The sequence below is a fragment of the Triturus cristatus genome, chromosome 7 (assembly GCF_964204655.1).
Source record: "Triturus cristatus chromosome 7, aTriCri1.1, whole genome shotgun sequence".
Lineage (NCBI taxonomy): Eukaryota > Metazoa > Chordata > Amphibia > Caudata > Salamandridae > Triturus > Triturus cristatus.
In genome coordinates, this window is record NC_140590.1 from 1,693,216,078 (window position 1) to 1,693,236,772 (window position 20,695).

The window sequence follows — 20,695 nt, forward strand, 5'->3', positions numbered from 1 at the left end:
TTCTCTTCTAATCTGTGAGGAAAAAGTATGCATTTTATGACTAGTGCATGCTGGATGTTTAGGAATTGCACTCCAAGTTCTTTGAGTTGTACTCGTGGCCCATCATGGAATGAGATGTGTAGACTAAGACTGAAAAGTGCTTTATTAAACCAGGAAAGTTTCTCTTCCCGTGGATTAGTCTAAAATATCTTGGTTGAACTGATGAAGGCAACATTTATTTCACGCTCACATAGGTCACTAAAACGGGACAAACTGAAGGAATTTTGGCTTAAGTGTAATATTCTTGTTTGCGAGGTATTCAGAATTTGATAGTTTTAAAGAGGCAGCTGAAACAGAAGGTGTCTGTGATGTTGGTCAAAGATGGCACACCTTTTGAGAATAAAAGAATATATACATATTTTTAGCTTATTTTCTCAAGGCTAATGGGACCACAGGTATAGGCAATTATTGGACTAAACAGCAGAGTACTGTGAACATCTTGGTTGGGGGTGCAAAGTATTCCACATAGTCAGTCCGGCGGAATTTAATCAAAATGTAAACTTCCCATACCTTGTGAACTATTGTATGTCCAGCGTATAAGGTAATGTTGGTTAAAATATGTAAAACCCCCTGTTTATGAAAGATGGGTGGCTCACTGTTATATCTGCTTTTGAATATTTGTTGGAATTATTAAAATTAGGTTTCTATTCTTGCCTTAATTGAAATAGATTCTAACTACTGGGATTTTAGCCTGCATTATTCTTTTTTTAATGCATTGTTTTTATATAGTTGTGGTGTTTGTAAATGTGTGTAAGAAGTTATTGTACAATTTTGTAGTTTGTATGTGGGCATTGTGTTCATAGACAAACCATTCTAATCAAATTTGAAAATGTGACGGTTTTTTGAAGCGAAGTTATTTTTTTATTTTTGGGTATGCATCTCCTGATCATTAATCACTTTCCTGTTCTTACGTGTAGGGCAGAGCGATCCTTTTTAAAAATTCCACCATAAGTGGACTGTGGTGCGAATCATTGAAATTCCAACCTGTGCTTTGCGTGCCACAGATGAAAAACCAGGAAAAATTCAGCCATTGATTAACTGTGAATTTGGTGCTATTTCATTTTTTTATTTTACTGCAAAAATGTATCATGGCGTCCAATAGATGTGAGGAAGCATTTCACTCTAAAACATAGCGTGAAGTGCCAAATTAGCATTTCCCATATTTATGTTAGGTTATTTGGGAATTTATGTAAGCGCACGTTCACCTACAGGTCTCTTGGCGCTGGTGGGTTTGAGCAGAACAAGAAAGTGGAAACAGATAGCGGATGAGCTAATTATAGGCCAGGGAGAACAGCCAGGTATTTAGAGATTTCCTGAACTGCATGTAGTCAGCCTCCAGCCTAATAGAAATCGGCAATGAGTTCCAGAACTTCGGGCCCAGATGGGAAAACCGGGTCCCACCAATTAGTTTCCTTTTAATTCTTGGCACCATCAAAAGATTCAGATGTTTCGATCTCAGGTTACGCTGAGGCAGGTGCTTTCTGATGCATGAGAGAATGAAACTTGGGCCGGTTTCTTGAGTGGCTTTGAAAAGGATGCAGCCGATTTTAAACATCACACGCTGCTCCACTGGAAGCCAGTGGAGATCTTTAAGTAGCGGGGTAATGTGACCTCTCCTATCCTTAAGATGGATGATTCGAGCTGCTTGACTTTGAATCATCTGAAGGCGGTGTCTCAGCTATAATGGAATGCCAAGGTAGAGGGCATTTCCATAATCTAATTTTGAAAGGATGATGGCAATCACAATTTGAATGCTGGCCTCTTAGAATTGTCTGATCTTGCGCAGTTTACGAAGTTGGACAAAACAGGCAGAGGTAACTGCGTTAATTTGGGCGCTCATAGAGAGGTCAGAGTCAATGTGAAGACCCAAACTCTTGATCGCTGGTTTGGAGATTGGGGCCGCACCTAACTCATGTGGCCAGTAAGAGTGTCCAGTGAGTAAGTTTGTTGCTCAGGATGATTATCTCAGTTTTTTCAGAGTTGAGTTTTAGTTGGTTCTTAGCCATCCAGGTTTTTACATACATCATAGAGATCCTAACAAAATCTTTGCATTCGGTGGAGTTCTCCAGAGTAAAAATCAGCTGCATGTTGTCAGCGTAGTTGAAGATTTTTACCCCCATCTCCCGAAGACTCGAAATTAAGGGACGTATATAAATATTAAAAAGGATCGGCGACAGGGAGGAGCCCTGTGGGACTCCACCGCTCATTTCAGCAGTATTAGATTTGTGGGGCGAAAGCCACACCGATTGTTTGCGGTTCTCTAAAAAGGACCCAAACCAGTCCAGTGCCGGGCCCCCAAGACCCCCTGCGGCAATACGGTCCAACAAAAGTTTGTGGTTCACTGTGTCAAATGCCGCAGACTGGTCAAGGAGGATAAGAGCCTGAGTGTGATCAATGTCAGCCTGTCCTTTAAGATCGTCCAGGACTGATAGGATCACAGATTCGGTGGAATGCGCAAGGCAGAAGCCAGCCTTGCGAGTGTCCAGAAACTTGGATGCTTCTAGAAAATAACTGAGGCAGGATGCAACATGAGTTTCCAGTAGTTTTGATGGACGCTGGAGCAATGATATAGGTCTGTAATTTTCCAACTTTTTAGGATCTAAACCTTTTTTTTTTTTTTTTTCGTTTTTTTTAAGTGGAATAACTACTGCTTCCTTAAAGGCTGACGGTACAGTTCCCTAGGACAAGGAGAGATTAAGGAGCTCAAGAAAGATATTGGGGAAAGCCCGATAAATTGCTTTCTTTATATTAATGGGGCATTCCTCCTTGGAGGAGCCAGATTTAACCTTCGCTACCAATTCCAGAAAACATTCCCTATGTATCATGGGAAATGTGTCGAGAGAGGAAGGATTATGAGGAACCACACTGTCTTCAATATAATTATTATTACAAACAATGGAGAGTTTTATTTTTTTAAATTTTTTCCACGAAGAAAGAGTTCAGATCATTACATAGTTCCTGAGTAGCTTTAACAGGTGGAGCCACGCGGCTCGGATTGGAAAGTTCTTTCACAATCCTGAAAGTGTCCTTAGAGCTATTATCAGAATTGAGTACTTTATTAGTGAAAAAAGCTCTTTTGGCCTCCACAATAGCTATTTTCTACTCATGTAGTTTTGCTATATATTTTGTTTTGACCTCTGTAGAGTACAATTTCCACCATTTCCGTTCGGCTTGGCGTACATGAAGTTTTAAAGCTTCCAACTCCTTTGTGAGCCATTTGGATGCCTAAGGTGAGAGATTTTAGTCTAAAGGGGGGCATGGATGTTAAATGCCTTCCTGTGCCAGTCAGTGATCTCTTTCCCCATTGTCTAAATCTTCTTCAGAGGAAACCTGCTCTAAGAAGAGAGTATCCAGGAGTGCTTTCAGATCAACACGATTCCAATTTCTGAAGGTGCTTCTAGAGTGGGATAATTGTTTCAATAGTGACAGATTATTCAGTTTAAAGCTAATGATATAGTGATCTGACCATACGCATGGTTGAGTTACCAAGTTGTATAAGGTAACATTAGTAGACCACACTTGGTCAAGAGTGTGGCCTCCAGTATGCGTAGGAGAATGAATATGTTGGGTGAGATTGATGCTGGTGAGGGACTCCGTAAGTTCCTTAGACAAAGTTCACTCATCTACTTCATCGGCCCAATAGTTCAGATCACCTACGACCAAAACTTTATCATAATCTGTGGTCAAAGACACAATATGATTTTCTAGAGCTTTGGGGAAATAGGGCATCAATTTGGGGGGTCTATACAATACCACACAGAGAAGAGTACTGTTGTGTAGGTCCAGTTTAACTACTAAGGAATCAACTGAAAGCAGTTCAAAGTGAGGCATAGTAGTAACGGATAGTATTGATTCATTGCCTCAGCCAATTCAGGTGTGCTGTATTAAGCATATGTTTTTCTAAAAGGGAGCCCCTCCTGTTGTCTGTGCCTTCTCCCCACCCTCCCTCCCGTTGTCGTACTGGCGTTACTAAAGCATTAGTGTAATTATGTTTAGAATATTCTGTGGCACAATAGGGCCGCAAATAGGGGCCTTTTTTACATTAAGGGAAGAATACAATCCGCGTTTGTCCCCCAATGACATGCATAAGGCCCGCCCTGCTGAAAAAGTGTTGCTATGCTCAGATAGGAATTCCAAATGGACATTATAGTTCTGCTGTTTACAGAGATGGCTAATAGGGTTGATGGCTCTTCCGTCTCAGCTGCTTCTGGGAGTCTAATCCAAGAGATAGCTCTGCTTGCTAGCTCTGTCATTGGTTGTTGACAGCCATGTAAGCCGAGCTGTATCTTTGCTGTCCAGTTAGTTATTAAGCGTGATGCACCAAGAGGGATAACACTGCTCTCTGAGACTTTACAACATTTGTGCAAGCTGTTCTTAACGCACATAACAACGAAAAGACATATCATAGCAGTAATCAAAGCAAAAAAGTACTTCTCTACCAATAGCAGATACCAAATTAAAACCATCGGCTATTTAAATCCCAGAGACCGCTTCTTCACTCAACAAGTAATAGGTCTCGCATTTATGAAACTCTTCTAAATGCGAGACCTTTTGCATTTCTTGTTTCCTTCTTTAACCCCTTCTGTGCGTCCAGTGCTCATGTGTGTCGGACAGCTCAAGGCCGTCCGATCACATGGCACAGGGAATCCCTGTGGTGCGGGCACAAGAGGGATTCCCTTTCACCCCCAACAGCCTCGGAAGCTGGGGAAGTGCTACCCCAGCTCCCGAGGCGGTCGCTTTGGTTTCCCTGAAATGACTATCAGCGCGTGCGTCGCCATGACTTCATTTGAGTGAAACAAACGAAAATGAGCCGGAAGTCTCATTTCAGTTTCGCTTTCTACGTGCTCAGGCGGTTATCTCAGCCCCCTGAGCGCGTAGAAGGTCAGGAGAGGTATAGTTGGAAAGGGGAGAATGCCGCTCCCCATCCCTAGAGGATCCCTGCTTGGAGATTACCCCAGGAGGGCGATCCACAAGTAGGGATCCACCCACTAGCCACCAGGAAGGGGGAAGCGGCCACTTGGGCTAGGGCCTTTGCTCCCTCCAAATTAAATGGGTACATTCAGTCTTTCTGCCCACCAGATACCAGGACTTTTTTTGCAATTTGAATTGGGGGTGGGGGCTGCCCAATACGGGCCTGCCGATGTCCCGCCCCACACCGCCAGCAAAAATTAGTTTTTCTGTCCCCAATCTGCCTATCTTGGTGGATAGGAAGCCCACTGGACGCCATAGATTGTTTTTCCATTGAATTTAGGGGTGGGGGCTGCCCAAAATGGAGATTTGTAGGGGGTTCTGGGTAGGAAAACGTTGTGGGATCAACGCAAGCCATACCTCCCTGGACCCCCCCGGGTGTCTAGGTTTCAGAAATGGGTTTGGTAGGTTTCCCTAGATGACCGCCGAGCCTGGGGTCAAAAACCCAGGTGACCTCCCCTCTTGCAAAATCAGGTTGTTTTGTGATAGGTAATGTTGTTGTCTCCTCAATATGTTTTGGGCCCTTGCCTGTCGCGGGTACTTGGGCCATCCACTCGAGTGAGGTATCATTTTTATCGGAAACTTTGGGAGAATGCGGGGAGGGCCTAATTTTGTGGATCCACACCGATTCCAGCACGTTCAATCACAGAAATGTGAGGAAAATGTTTTTTTTCTTTTTACAAAGTTTGAGGTTTGCAGGGGATTCTGGGTAACAGAACCTGGTAAGAGCAACACAAGTCACCCCATCCTGGATTCCCCTGGGTGTCTAGTTTAAAAATAATTATAGGTTTGCTAGGTTTCCCTGAGCTAGTGTTCAAAATCCACAGCTATGGACTGTGCAAAAAAAGGGTCAGTTTTCACTGTACAAATGTGGTGTGTCCACGTTGCGTTTTGGGCCGTTTCCTGTTGCTTCCACTAGGCCTACCCACACAAGTGAGGTACCATTTTATCAGGAGACCTTCTATGCATTTCTGCCTTCCTAATGTAAGACAGTGTGTGAAAAAGGTCACTTTGGAAAATTTTCTACAATTCACAGGCTAGTATGGGTAACCACAATTTCAGAGATGTGCAAATGGCTACTGTTTGTAAAGTCTATATTTTGTTCCCTTTTAGGCCTAGCAGCGAAAGGGTTAAACTAATGTGCAAATCGGTATTGTAAAATACACCTGGCTGAAGAAAGAACTGTTTAAGGATTCCATAAGGTGCTCTGTCCAGTCAATTAGCCAGTTAATAGTTTCACTTTGTAGGGCTGGTAAGTGAACCCCGAAAGGCCATTCTGTCTTAGGAGCAAAACCAATAACCATTTCAACTGAAAAAACATGGCTGTATCAAATCCAAGGCTCTGCCCAGGGAAGTGCAAGGGTCCTGGTGAGGAACAGATCGGCCATCAGTTCATCTTCTGCTGGAAAGCTGTTGAGCTCAGCAGGCACCTTCTAAAAGAGCTGAAAAAGAAAAGGTGAATGGCCCCAAAACATTGGTAAACCACTATATGGTCAATTTGAGCAGATTAAAAAGTGCAGTTGGTGTTTGCATCTATTCCTATAAGCATGTGAAATGGCACCTCTATTCCAGAGATCTATAAACACAAGGAATGCAATCACCCAATTTCCAGGTAGTAGCTTTTGCTGAATTAATAGAAAAAAGTCGTGGATTAAAAAAAAAAAACTTGACTGCCAATGCGTTTTTCAGAGAAAGCGCGGAGATACTGGGCCCAACTATTCAGATTGGAAGCCTTTTACTCCTGATGTCCTGGGACCCACCCTACATGGCTTTAGTATTTCATAGGCAGGTCCCCAAGCCCATCTCACCTCTTGCTTTATGTAGTGGTTATTCCCTATTCTCTGTAGGAGCCATTCAGGTTAAGCTCCACCAGTAGTCCGTGTCAGCAGTCCTACTCCAACAATTTATCAATGACAAAAGTTCAAACGTCAAAGCGCTTTCTGAAAGACAAGTCTACCCTCCCCCTACCCCCTGCTGTTCTGGCTGGACGAGTAGGATCTAAGTTTCTGGAGTCTTGAGTGCACCTCCTTTGTGGGCTCTAAAGCTGCAGCAACTGCCTCCGGTAAGTCTTACATAGGTGGCCCTGGAGAGGTACAGTTGGGTGTACTCTTCCTCACATGCTGTCCTTGTTAGAAATTGAGATTCTGGTTGACTAGAGTATGCACCTAAGCTAGGCGGGGAAGGTCTGACACACCAAAGAAAACCTGTGCTCGCCCTCTGGTAGTTCAGAGCCATTTTATCGGACGCAATGTGTAAAGCGTTTTTGCAACACACTGAATACTCCACCAAAGAGAATCCACACCGGATTATGTAAAAATATATTGCTGTATTATACATCTAACAAGACCAAAAACAACATGAATTATAAATATTATGGATTTATTCAGATAGTACTAGTTATCCTGATCGCTACAGGGTTAAACACAACATATGTCAAACACTTTGCAGGAAATGCAGACATTTTTTTAGAGACCAACTCATGATTCACGACTTGTAACCATAAAAGCATGGGGTACAGCACACCTGCGGTCCTATTAGATTGGTAATAGTTAATTCTGTGAGCTTTGCTAAAACTAGTGCATTCAAAGAATTGAAAACAAAATATAGGACACAGGAGCTCCTGCACGCCTACTACACATGATATGATCTGCTCAAGTACTCTAGCTGTTCTGCCTCGAATTACGGCCCAGCGCCATTCTCTGCGTCCTCTCCAGAGGTTTCCCCCACTACTGATAACAGACCGTGAGGGGAATTGTTTTCTAAGGAGAAAGGAGAGCTGCCCATGAGCATGTGGTGCAGCTGCCAAAACAAAGCATTCCCCGTTTCTGCCTGGGTGTCTCAAGGTCATTTCTGACCTGTGCAGCGTGCTTCAAAGGGGGGACCTCGATCAGGAGGTTACTCCTCTGGACGAGTCAGGTGTGCATTGCAAGCGTGCTGGCTCGATACAGGCTGGTTTTCTGGGCAACGCGTCACGAGGAAGGAGGCTCTTCTCTTGTGCTGAAAGCTTTCCATAAAAGCCCCAGCAGTCTCAGGACAGCCTCATGCTGCGCTGCTTCTTGTAGGGTGAGGTGCTCCGGTTCTCTGGGGAATTATAGAGTATCGAGCACACGCTGGCAGTCACAGTTCTTTGGTTAGCCCACTGTTGTCGGGCTCACTAGAGCCATGGTCCCATGGCAGAGGGACAGGAATGTAATACTCGTTATGACCCTGAGATTGCAAGAACAGGGGGGCAAGCCAACCAGCTCTTAGAGAACCCTTGGGCACAAAGAGAGTAAGTCAAGCCAGCACAAAGTCAAGTTGCAGAGTGGTAGTCCGTCCAGCAGCCCAGCAATCAGCAGGCAGCAGGTCAACACAGCAAAGCAATTAATCCAATGGCGGGCTCTCCTGGCAGCGCAGCAGTCCTTTGGCAATGTGCAGATTGTAGAGCCGGCAGCGTCTGGTTACAAGTCTCACGCAGAGTCTTAATTCAGGAGTTCAGAGCCCCAGTACTTATACTCTAAAATGTCTTTGTTTAAGGGGTGACTTCAAGGGAACCCCCTGAACTGTGTAACAATCCCTTTCTGCCCAGCCTTTGCTCCAGACGATCAGCTTTGTGTGAGGGCAAGACACAACCTATTCATAGTCAAGTGTGGTCTCCCAGGCCAGGAAGACTATTCGTACGTAGATGAATGCAGATGTATCCCCTGTCTCATCCAGCTATTCCTTTTTGGTTGTCTAGGGAGTATGCACAAAAGTCTAGTGTAGCTGTCGCCCAGACGTGTATTGGAGATAGGCGGCAGAGCACAAGAGTTATAAGCACAAACAAATGCCTAATTCTAATAGTGGCATTTCTTAAATAGGAATATGAAATACAACTACTCCAGTAAGTAAGATTTATCACTACTATTCTAAACATACCAAACATGGCAATGCTACACCTTTTTAATCAGGAATTACCACTTAAAAGTATATAAGGGAATTCCCAATACTGGCCTATGAGCGGAGTAGGCCTCACAGCAGTGAAAAACAAAATAGAATTTTTTTTTTTTTTAAACTGTTTATTATTTTCACATTCAAGGCACATAGCTTTCTGACAAATCGATACAAGTACATATAAACCATTTCTTGACAGTAATGCAAATGATAACACTTGGTCTTGTAAAGTCCCACATCCGGCCCTTGGCTTACACCTGTCCCCACACTATAGCTCCAGCTCCTCTCCACTGTCATCATCTAAGTCCTCTTCCGGTTCGGGGGGTTCACAAATGTTTCCCCTGTATTTATTCCATGCCCCCCATATCGTGGTCCACTTCCCCGGACAGCCCCGATTTTATAAACACCGCTTTCTCCGCCACCATAGCCAGATCGAGATCTCCACACCATGCGGCCAGTGACGGTGTTTCTTGCCCCCCCCCCCCCCACTTTTGTGCAATGTTACATTTTGCCACCATTATTCCCAGTGTTGCCCAAGCCTGCGCTGGGCACGTGAGGTCATTTGGCTCCCATATGTTTAAGATGCATCTTCGAGGCTCAGGCGTCAATGATACTGCCACCACTTGCGATATGGTCCTCATCACTTTTACCCAATACTCCACTATCTTGGGGCAGTCCCATAAGGTATGAAGGAAGGTACCCTCCTCCCCGCCAAAGTAGACTTTTTGTCACTACCCAAACATGCCACATATCCTACCTTTTACTTACACAGCACTCTGCCCATAGGGCTACTTATGGCCTACTTTAGTGGCGACCTGTGTGTAAACAATTGGGAGTTTAAGGCTTGGCAAGTTATTTTAAATGGCAAGTCAAAGGGGCAATCAACAGCGCACACAGGCCCTGCAGTGGCAAGCCATGGGTGTGAAAGGCTACTTCAGTGGGTGGCAAAAGCAGTGCTACAGGACCAATAGTAGCATTTCATGTACAGACCCTGGGCATATGGTCTACCACTTTAAAATAAAAGGGACTTACAAGTCAATCAAATATGCCAAACGGGTGTAAACCAATTATGCCATGTTTAGCAGGAAAGCACATGCACTTTTTTCAGTGTTTTATATAGCCCTAATTTGACCCAAAGGTATCTGAGCGCTTTACATGAGCACCAGCTGCGTTACAGATGGAGACATACATTTTTTTGGGGGTGTTTTTTGTTGGGCACGGGTAGATTAAGTGATTTGCCCAGTATTACAGGATGTTGAGCGTCCCTGCCGAGACTGGATCCCGGTTCCCCAGCTTTGAAGTCAATCTCTCTAGCCGTAAGGCCACATCCTCTCTCTTTAGCACGGATTTACAGTGGTAAAGTACCCATAGTCTTAAAGCCAACAAAAAGGTCAAATATAGGTGGAGGAAGGTAAAAAGTTTGGGGATAACCCTGTAGGAAGGGCCAGACTCAACAGTCCTGCACTGGCCAAGGGGGTTCTCAAAGCCTCTCAAGTTCTTGGTAAGTGTTTTGAGGCCCTCTCCACAGGTGTGTTGGTGTGGCGCTCCTGTGCTGACCCTAACTCGTGGCTTGGGCCCTCTTGGGTCCCCACAGTGGCCTCCATTAACTGTCTTGACCATGCTTCTTGCCTATTAACGTTGGTCACCCATGGCATACAGGGTAACAATTCCTCCTCTGTGCGTAGGGTACAGTCCGATGGGCACAGCAGCCATCTTGGCTACCGCCCCACCTGGCAGCAGCCACCCCCTCGCACCTTGCTACGGGGAGCCCCTTCCTAGTCTTGCAGAGCTTCTCCTTCTAGCACAGGCTGACTGGCTGCTTGACATTTGGCAACTTTTACGGTCTCAAGCTGCCTCAAGTCCATTTCCAAACACCAAGTGTGATTTAGAGTCAAAGCTTTTGAAGTTTATTTTGCCCATCTGCTTCCCGTTTGAAGTGCTCTCGCCTCTGTTCTCCCTTCCTCCAGAAAGCAGTCTGTCGCAGGTGACTCCAAATCTTATAGCTCCACAACACAGGACATGGGAGTGACTAGTGGTTCACACATAGTTGTCAGTCAGTGATGTTGTAGCAAAAGGTTACCCCAGGACCTCAGCCCTACTCTTCATGATTTTCTTATCAGCGCCACTTCTTCCTGAGATCTGATTGTTTGTGGCAGGTTTGGCTGTAGATGGACGTGTTCTGCGTACACCTGCCATTTAGTGTTGTGTTCAAAACAGTGCTTGGTTTCCTTCAAAGAAGCTTCGAGTTTCATGATGTGCTATGACTCCTCCCAATGCAAACGGGCACGACTCCACCTCAGATGATTTTCTTCTATTGTCTGGTTTGGATGTATTCAGCAGCAGCTTTGAGGCGGACACGATGCTTCAACTTTTTCAGACCAACTCTTGGTGACACTCTGATAACAATCCCTGTGCCGTCCATGCCTATGCGACCATTCTCTTGATGGGAACACCGCTATACTTCTACCATCTGTGACTGCTCGATGGCCCAGCACTCCAGTCCAACCGGCAAGACCCCAAACCAAGAATACTCCAGTGGGGGTTGCCATTGCTCCAGGGGACAAAATCCAGTCCAGGTAAGCATACTGATACCGAGACAGAGCACCACTCCTGGGGGAAAAGGGTGCTGAGCCACTAGCAGGCACAAAGAAAATCCCAGCCTCCAACCCACTAACACCATTTGGCTCCAGGAAAGGCTTCATAGCAGAGTAAATTCCCATCCAAGGGTATCAAGCCTAACGAGCCCTCTTCTCAGAAGGGTACCGACCTTCCTTCAGAGCCAAAATCTACACCTTTGACATAGATCAGAGGAATCTGAGATGGCCATCTTGAAATGACTGATGGAGGAGTTTGCTGCCTGAAAAAAGTGTCTTGTTGTGCATCCAGAGACTCGCAAGATTAATGTTAAGCTGCCAACCAAGCTGCCGCAGTTTCCTAAGAAGCAGCGGCGGAGCTCACCTTTGCACCATGACATCCTTTGGCCAAGAAGCACAACACAAGGCAAGGCTACAAGCTCTCTACCTCAACCACCTAGGTGAGCAACACGACCACACCCATGCTAGTATTCCCCCTCTGCCACCACTAGAGTAGCTTTCTTAGGTAACATCCATTAACAGACCTCTGCAAGGCAGCTACTTGGTCGAGACCATACACCTTTACAAAGCATAACTGTGAGGATCTACTAGCCCATCAACAGGCTGTGGTTGGCCAGGCCTTGTTGCAACATCAGTCTAAATATCTGCATCCTCTGGCCACTATCCACCACTTGGGAGGAAACTGCTTTACAGTCACTGTAGAGCATATGTATCTGCAGCCACACATGCTACGAACAGAAATTGTTACCTGTAAGTGTCTGTTCGTAGCATGTAGTGTGCTGTACATTCATATGCGCCCAACTTCATCCCCAGATGCTGGTAAAAGCGACACGTTTTACCTTCTCACACTTTACAACCTACAATGCATATCACAGTAGTCTTAATCTTTGCTCCAATTTCACCTTTCTCCTACTGAGCGGAAAACTGTGTAAATGAGTCGGTACCCTGCATATTATGAACTATGGTGAAAATAACAGCACAGCTTCTTATAATTTTTTTATTTTTATTAAAAAGTGTAATGTACGAGGCAAACACAGAGGACTATACAGTGCATGTGAATCTACAGCACTGAATGCTATGAACAGATGCCTATAGGGTAAGTAACATGTTTCCTTTCTTAATGTCTTGTTGACTCCTCTATGCTTCTGTAGCCCACTTCAGAGTTCTGTTTTTTTTCCTTAGCTTACTACTGTTTATGTATTTCAACGAAAATTCCATGAATAAGAAATAAAGTTGGTTACCTGTAATCTGAGTAGACTGTAAATACCACCCATTGCAGTGCATTTCCAAAGTCATAAATTAAGATGTTTATCGATGCTTTCAGGTTACCTAAAACAAATGCTTCATTGAATAACCTGCGCCGCGTGAAGTTGCTTCTGAAATTTGTAAAGGTGCAGTATAATATTGACGCTGTTGCCTTTTTTCTTTTGGCTTATTTAGGGGGCCCATTTGTTCAACTTTTTTTTTTTTTTTTTTTTTTAACTAAAGGAAAAAAAAAGTTGAGCAGTGTTTTACTTCGGATGCACCAATTAACTAATTTGGTTGATCAGATATGTTTTTCAAAAAAGGGCATGGGAGAGTGAAAGTTTCGCCTCATTCAGGTGTAACTTCATTTATGCACTGTTTTTCATATGAAAACATTTATAAAAAAGTATCCCTATAATCGTGCATCTGCAAGATGATATTTGTGTTTATGTAGAGAGCGTCCAGTTTAGGAACTAGGATTACAGCCAACTAACGTTTCTTTCAAATGTTATCAATGTTTGTGCTGCTGTTGATTGGGAGGAAACAGATCGTACAATATTCAAGGTAGATTTTAGCGCTTTACCATTGGTACCAGTGAGTACAAAAGAGTTGCATAACTCTAGTCTAAGCCTTTGATTTTTCTCTCAGTTTCTACTGAGACTGAGATCATTCGTTATTGCTTAGCACAAAGGGCCAAATGCAGTGGATTATCACCCTTCTGATTGTGACCGTCTGATCCTGAGGCACTCATTTTGCCATGACAGATGTTGGATTTGTAGTTTTCAGTATCCAATGTGATGACAAATGAGACTAGCTACTGTGCTTACTAAACAAAAGAAAGCCAGTTACTGAGACTTCCTTATGAGAGGAAATAGCACAAATCTTTGACCTTCAACACCGCTATGTCGGAAAACAGAATTAATGGTTTTAGCTTTGACAGTTAATGTATGAAATTAGGAAAAAAGGGTTCTGGCCAATTCCACTCAGTAGTGTTTTTCTTACAGCTCCCCTTTTAATCCAGAGTCTAAAATTACTTCAGGCGAAGTCTTCCACGCCACCTTCATCAACCTGAACTATTAATCTGTGTCCAGTTTCTACCACTGACTATATGCAGCCCCTTTGTTTCCCTTATCACTGGGGGAGGGATGGTGATGATGGTCCATCAGGTAACCTGTCAGACCTATACGTAGTTTATACGTATCTCTGCATGCCATACCCTTTCCACCAGCTATGGTTCTGATAATGCCAATGATAAATATTCCTGTAACTTGTTAACTGACATAATTACCTTCGAACCAACACCCACCTCTCTAGACAATGGCAGCGCTGTCTGATCATACAACTATCCCCTTGCCCTACGGGGCATCTTAAGAGCATGCACAGGCTTCACTGTGATGTTGAATGATTAAGAAGCATCCCTCCACAGTGGTAGGCAGAAGTAGCAAATGAGCATGTTTTACAAACCAGCTTCATACTATTTTAGGGAAAAATGCAATTTTAAAGTAGGGGCTGTTGGGTCCCTTGAGTCAACAGCATAGTATTTTGAGACTTGCTGCTTGTTTATTCCCGCTTGCAAAGGATACAAGATACTATTACAATTGCATTTTGTATATGTTGAAGTATGTACATCACATTATAGTCAGACATGTTTCTTATCCAACTCTGTGATATTTTTATGATTTCCTTTCTCCTTGCCTCCAGCTTGCCTTTTCTGCTCACCCCTATGCCCTTTTCTTTTTTTTTTTTTAGGAAGGAGTCTGCATCCTGACTGGCTTGGGCTACAATGGAAAGGACACAAGTGGCCAACCACAGTGGGACGCCTGTGTGAACATCAAGGTGTGGCTGTTTGAGACCACACCACTTTTCACTGGTACCATCTCTAGCTTCAATGTGAATACAAACGCTTGGGTGGCAAGGTGAGCACAGGAGCTGCTTGGGGAAGGTTGCATTCCATTTTCCAAAGGCAGAAAAATGAACGCTGTTACTCAATAGACCTGAAATTGTTACCTTCAATAACTTCCACCTTTGGTGCCAAATACTGTAGTGTTGCTTAAGCCTTTTTGGAGGTTCTACCTCGGTCGCCCAGTCACTTTGGCCTCTTCTGTTGGAGTTGGCAGGCATTCCTGTTTTCTTTTTTACAAAACTTGATATCAGTCCTAGTATGACATTAGCTGAAGTCCTGCATAGCAGCAATAGATTGCTGTAGTACTGGCATTGTTGGTTATATTGGTTCCTTAAGACTGAACTGAGGCTGCCCTTCAAAAAATGTTTTACATGTAAATGCTAGCGTGGCTCTAAATGACACGGATCAGGAGTCTAAAATGCCTTGTATAGCCATCATTTTTCCACTAGTGAATTTGGAAGCAGCAATTGCTCTGCTGAGATGCTCCGATTTCAACACCTTAATAAGAACAAGTTCAAGGAATAGGGAAATGGACATAAGGAAAGACACCAATTATGAAACTGAATGGGCTGGGTGCTGTCCAAAGAGCAGGAATTTTCTCAACCTCATACATTTCTTTTCAGTGTTTTGGACTGTAAAGAATACACATTTAAGGTTTTGTCCGAAATGCTACTGAACACTTGCAGCAGTCTATAAAGACAATCTTTTGAAATGTCTCTTATGATTATAAATGGAAGGATTGTGGCCCATTGCTTACACAGAAAATGTGTGTGAAAGACAACACTGGGAATATTGTGGTATGTCACAAAGATCTTGCTCCAGATGGATTCTAAATTACCATTTTGTAAATTATTCTTTAAGACGGAAGGTTTTCAGAGACTCCCAAAACACCACCTTTGATGAAATATAGGAGTTAAAAAGGGCAGACCAGATGTTAACACTTTAAAAAAGAAAAAAGAAAAACATTGCTTTTGGGGCCAGATACTGGCAAGATAAAGTTAAGGCCAATGACATGACTTTCAGAGACTACTCTGTCAGAAATATTTAAAATGGGTAACACCACAGTGACCAAAAAAAACTCCTTTAGCGGATGTTGGCTGACAAAACAAAGGAAACAAACTGCACCGGTTTAACCAAATCAAATTGTTCAGTGGTTCTTCACAGCCCTAAATTTAAATACATTTAAAAACAGACATAAGCAACAGAGAGGAAATAGACCCAGCTATAGTGGAAGACTGGAATTCCAGTACCTTGATCACAGTATTTACAGGCAGTGAAGCTCAGAACAATTATTCATATTTGCCAAGGGTACAAGACATTACATTAGATATACTGAAGAGGAAATTAAATGGGATACTTAGATGCAGATTGACCTGTGTAAGCCATCTCCACTGGATGAGCTGGCAGTTTTTCATGCGATGAGTATTCAACTGCAAACACTTATGGAATGCATTGACAAGAAGAGGGGTGGAGTTGTATTTGAAACTTGAAATGTTAAACCCTTTGTAGAGACGTAGTAGTAGGAAGCTGGCTCTGTATATATTATACCAAAATGAGGTATAGTGTGCACAGAGTGCAGTGGAACCCCCAAAGGTAGGCAGAGGTAAAAGTAGACAGCACCTTACTCTCTATTTGTGGTAGTGTGGGCGAGCAGTAAAGCTTTATCAGAGGGTAGTGTTAAGCATTTGTTGTACTCACTCAATCAGCAAATGTTACATCCTCAAACTGAACACCGACCAATTTGATTTGCATAAAAATATTATTTTAGTTATTTTATATCTATTGCCAAACCTGGTGCAGGTAAGTGAAATAAATGCTTTGCAAAATCTTATGCAGTGTTTTACAATTCAATGCAGGTTCAAATGCATTTGGTTGAAATATAGGTAAGTCAAAATGTCAATTACTTTTCAGATTACTTTGCACGTTACTTTTTAGATTAGTTTTGAAGTTACTTTTGCTAATCTGTGATAGGTATCACACTGAGACATCTCCTAAACAAAAGGTAAGTAAATCCGTTTTTGTACAGTTGCAGTTTTTCAAGTTTTCATACAAACCAACTCCACACATGGCACAAGTTTTAAGGAAAAGCAGTCAATGTATTCCTACGGAGAAAAATGAAGCTAACGGTTTGCAGGTAAGTACTTGTTTGTGGGAGTTGGTATTCTGGAGTTAGCAACAGGGTTCCCCCAGGGCCAAGGATGCACTCTTGAAACGCCCTCAGCGGCATTAGGGCGGCTGGGTACAGAGTGCTGAGGCCCAGTGTTATCAAATGGGGGATACGGGGCCTCCTGTTGGTGGCTGCTCACGAGCAGACCACAGGGTTGTGGGAGCAAAGCTCCTGGTATTGGACTCAGGGCAAAGGGAAATCCAAGTTGGCACCCAAATTACACAAGCAGCGGCGGCAAGGTGAAGGGTGTGGTTTTGGTGTTGGCTGCCCTGTTTAAAATGGGGATTCTCCGGTTGCAACAAAGACTGCAGGCACGGAGACGAAGATCTTCTGGAGATGACCACCGGTTGGAGAGGTAAGTTAGGATGCCTGGGAATGCTGGAACACATCGGTTGGGCCACCCAAGGCCGTGGGACTTCGGGTGCAGGGGTTTCTCCAAAAAGAGACTGCAGGCATCATTTGGAGGGTCGAGGCAGGTCAGAGGTCACCAGATCTCAGGCCAGGATCGCCGGGGAGACCTCCTTGTCATGTTGGGCCACTCTAACTGGGGCCTTAGGCGTCGGGTGCAGAGTGGTGCAGACTCTTGGTTTTGGCTAGGGCCATAGCCTGTGGGTGAGCTAATTCGGTGCTCACAGGAGAAAAAGTCTTGGGTTTGGAAATGAGGACAGGTCCTTTGGGTTATTGAGGCTGCACAACACACCAGGATTTCTTTTTTGCAGGTTCAAGGTAGGGACAGGCCGGTAGGGCTGGGGCCAAGTCAGTGGGCATCGTCCTCTTCTTAGCTTTAGCACTACTTCTTCGGTCCTTCTTTGCTTCTTGGTAGGTTCTTGTCTGAGGAGGCAAGGTTCAGAGGTACCCCTAAATACGAGATTAAGGGGCGTTACAGGTAGACAAAGGTTTGGACCAATGGGTCCCTTCCTTGATGTGGGGTCACCCCTATTATGCTACCCTCCAGAGGCATATGCCCCACTCTGGTTGGCTGGATCCCCCCATCTGTAAGATTGCAGGAACTGAGAGTTGTGCTTCACTTCTTCCCCACCCCCCCCCCCCTCCCCGCCCCCCCGAGTGGTGGGCTTGGCAAAGGTGGGCACACCTCCCTTCCTCACTTGGTTTTCCTGCCGAATCTCCCACCCAAAGTGGAGGTCAAACGGTGGGGTCCAGTTGCTGGAAGCTCACGAAGGCGGCAAGCCTTTAAAGCTTCCCATCCCAGGATGTGCATTGTTTAAGACCCCCCAAAAGCAGCAGGCTCTCGACCCAGGTGTCGAGAAACCTGTCTGGTGGTGGCAGCTGGGGAACAGCCGCTAAGCCTGGACACTAGTGGTAGGTTAGTTTTCAGGGGGCATCTCCAAGATGCCCTCTGTGTGCATTTTTCATTAAATCCCACACTGGCATCAGTGTGGGTTTAATGTGCTGAGAAGTTTGATGCCAAACTTCCCAGTTTTCAGTAAGCCATTATGATGCGTTGGAGTTCGTAATGACAAACTCCAGCACCACATACTCTTAATGGCATTACTGCACTTACAATGTCTTAAGAATTGACTGGACACTGTAGGGATACAGGGCTCATGCACCTGTACCCTCACCACTGGTATAGTGCACCCTGCTAGAGGGGTGGCTGACCTATGCCTTAGGCAGTGGGTTGCAGGCATGGCAGGGATGTGTGCCATGTCGACTCTTCACTTTGTTCTGCACCAAGCACACAGCCTGCAAAGGCAGTGTGTGAGTGTAAAGGCACAGGGCCTCTATGGGTGGCACAATAAGTGCTGCAACCCTTAGAGGCCTTCCCTGGCCACAGTGCCCTTGGTACCTGTGGTACCATTTACAAGGGACTGACCTGTGGTTAAAGAGTGCCAATTGAGTTTTGTTCTAATACAGTTTATGGAAAGAACATTGGCCCTGGGTATCTGTTTGGCATGAACTCAGGGCACACTCAAAGTACATCAGCAGTTTAGAAAAAAGTGGGGACAGCGATGCAAAAAGAGGGCACTTTCTTACAGTAGTCTAGTCCATATGATATTATCCAGTGCTTTACAGAAAAAAAGGTGTTTAAGTTTTGAATAATAGCTCAAGCAGCACAGAGTAGAGTATTGCATTAAGATCTGTAAAACATTTGTGTCCTTCTTTTATTATTTGGTGGGCAGCAGACTAGCTGTCCCGATCAGCGCAGGCCAAAGCCGCTTCTCCACTGCCAAAGGACCACCTGACATAGTTAAAAGTGTACAACTTTATGAAAAAATGTATTCTGACCTCTACCGAGGCCAACAATATACCCCTTCAAGACATAAAACCAACAGGACAATATTAAAATCTTAATATGAAAAAGGCCATTTGGATAGATACCCCATTTCCTTAAAACAAGGGCAAAAAACTCCTAAACCATATATAAAGACTTGTTTTTTTGAATTGCAGCTTAGTAGTAGAATCAAAGGAAGAGATTTACAAAGACCTTAGACATAGAATACTGCACTTGATACACTGTAGGGATAATATCTAAGTGGTGCAAGGATCAGGAGAAAAAGCCTTCTTTTTCCCAGGAAGTGAATAAAATGTACACATACTTTAGCAAAAGGATGATCAGCACCCACTATATCCAATAATTTCAATTTTACTTCAAGATTAGGCTTTCACATTTAAATTAGTCACAAATAGTTTCTTGGAGACTTGTTTTTACATTTTTAAATCCTTTATCTTTTCAAAGATTAAGTCTTCCAAGAGTAGCCAACGCATTTCGTCCCGTCATGGGACTTCTTCAGAGCTACAAATCACAGATAATATATACACATTTAAAACCACATTACATTACATCGCTCCATAAAAACACATGAAAATATACAAATCTCAATATACAATGTTACATATATCCAAAGCGTCAAGCAGATGACATCCATTCTTTAACAGAATACTAGAAAAAACTGATTATTTCTGCTTCTTGATATCATTTGAGGCCATGCTTGACCTAAAGATAACGGTGATAAACATTTTCTTTTAGAAAGTGTTTCTTAAGCGCACCTGTCAATATTTAATAAAAGCACATTGAGCGATAAATGACTTACACTGGTTTCCTTTTATTCCATTGTGAAGTTGGTTGAGTGAATTTATTTTTTGTGAACGGATGTTTGCTAGGGTCTTTTCAGGGGGAGTGCAAATGAAAGGAGAGCCCACAATTCGAATACCAGTTTAGGGGATATTGTCACACCAAAATCATAAGGTATTTTACCTTGATCATATACTATGGATTCCTATCTGTGATGCATTATCACTTGTAAACCAATTCGTGGAATTTATTGGTCTGTAATAGAGGGGACCGCCTTTTATTAATTTGTTTTCTGCCCATTTAGTGAAGCTAAGAGGCTAGCTATATGCCAAAAGACATACCTTCTTGTTAAAGATGATGGGTGTCAATCCAAGAATTTCAATGAGATTCGTAAGAAGTAATTTAGGCCAATGTCTGCCACTGCATCTAATTTGTGACAATCCATAGTTTTATATAATTAATTTTACGATTCATAAATTGTTTATATATTTTTTTTTTAAACAGTCCTATTACACCATAATTTAGTCATATTAGTTGCCAAAATAGATCCCCATCGATCTATGGATAGGCAATTTTCATCAGCTATTTTTATGTATAATGTCACAATTTTAAGTAGTACATTTTATACAGTAAGCCTATATGGTCAAAAGCATTTCTCTTTTTTAATATTTCAATCCAATCATGTCCGTACACCAACATGAATACAATATTGCAGAACAACATAAAGACATGCGATATAAGCATGTAACAAAGTAAGCGCCAATCAGTTATTACAGTTAACGCAAGCATATAATGCTAGCTGATAGGTTGTGGGCAGTTGGCACATAGTATGG

The 20,695-nt window shown here is 43.5% G+C and overlaps 1 protein-coding gene across 1 annotated transcript in view; it reads left to right on the forward strand.

Moving 5' to 3' along the window:
- LPCAT3 (lysophosphatidylcholine acyltransferase 3) overlaps positions 1-20,695 on the forward strand; it is a 178,474-nt gene that overhangs the window by 94,786 nt on the left and 62,993 nt on the right. Inside the window, exon 9 of the mRNA XM_085619889.1 lies at positions 14,508-14,674. Coding sequence (XP_085476015.1) covers positions 14,508-14,674 — 167 coding nt within the window. The remainder of the gene's footprint in view (positions 1-14,507; positions 14,675-20,695) is intronic.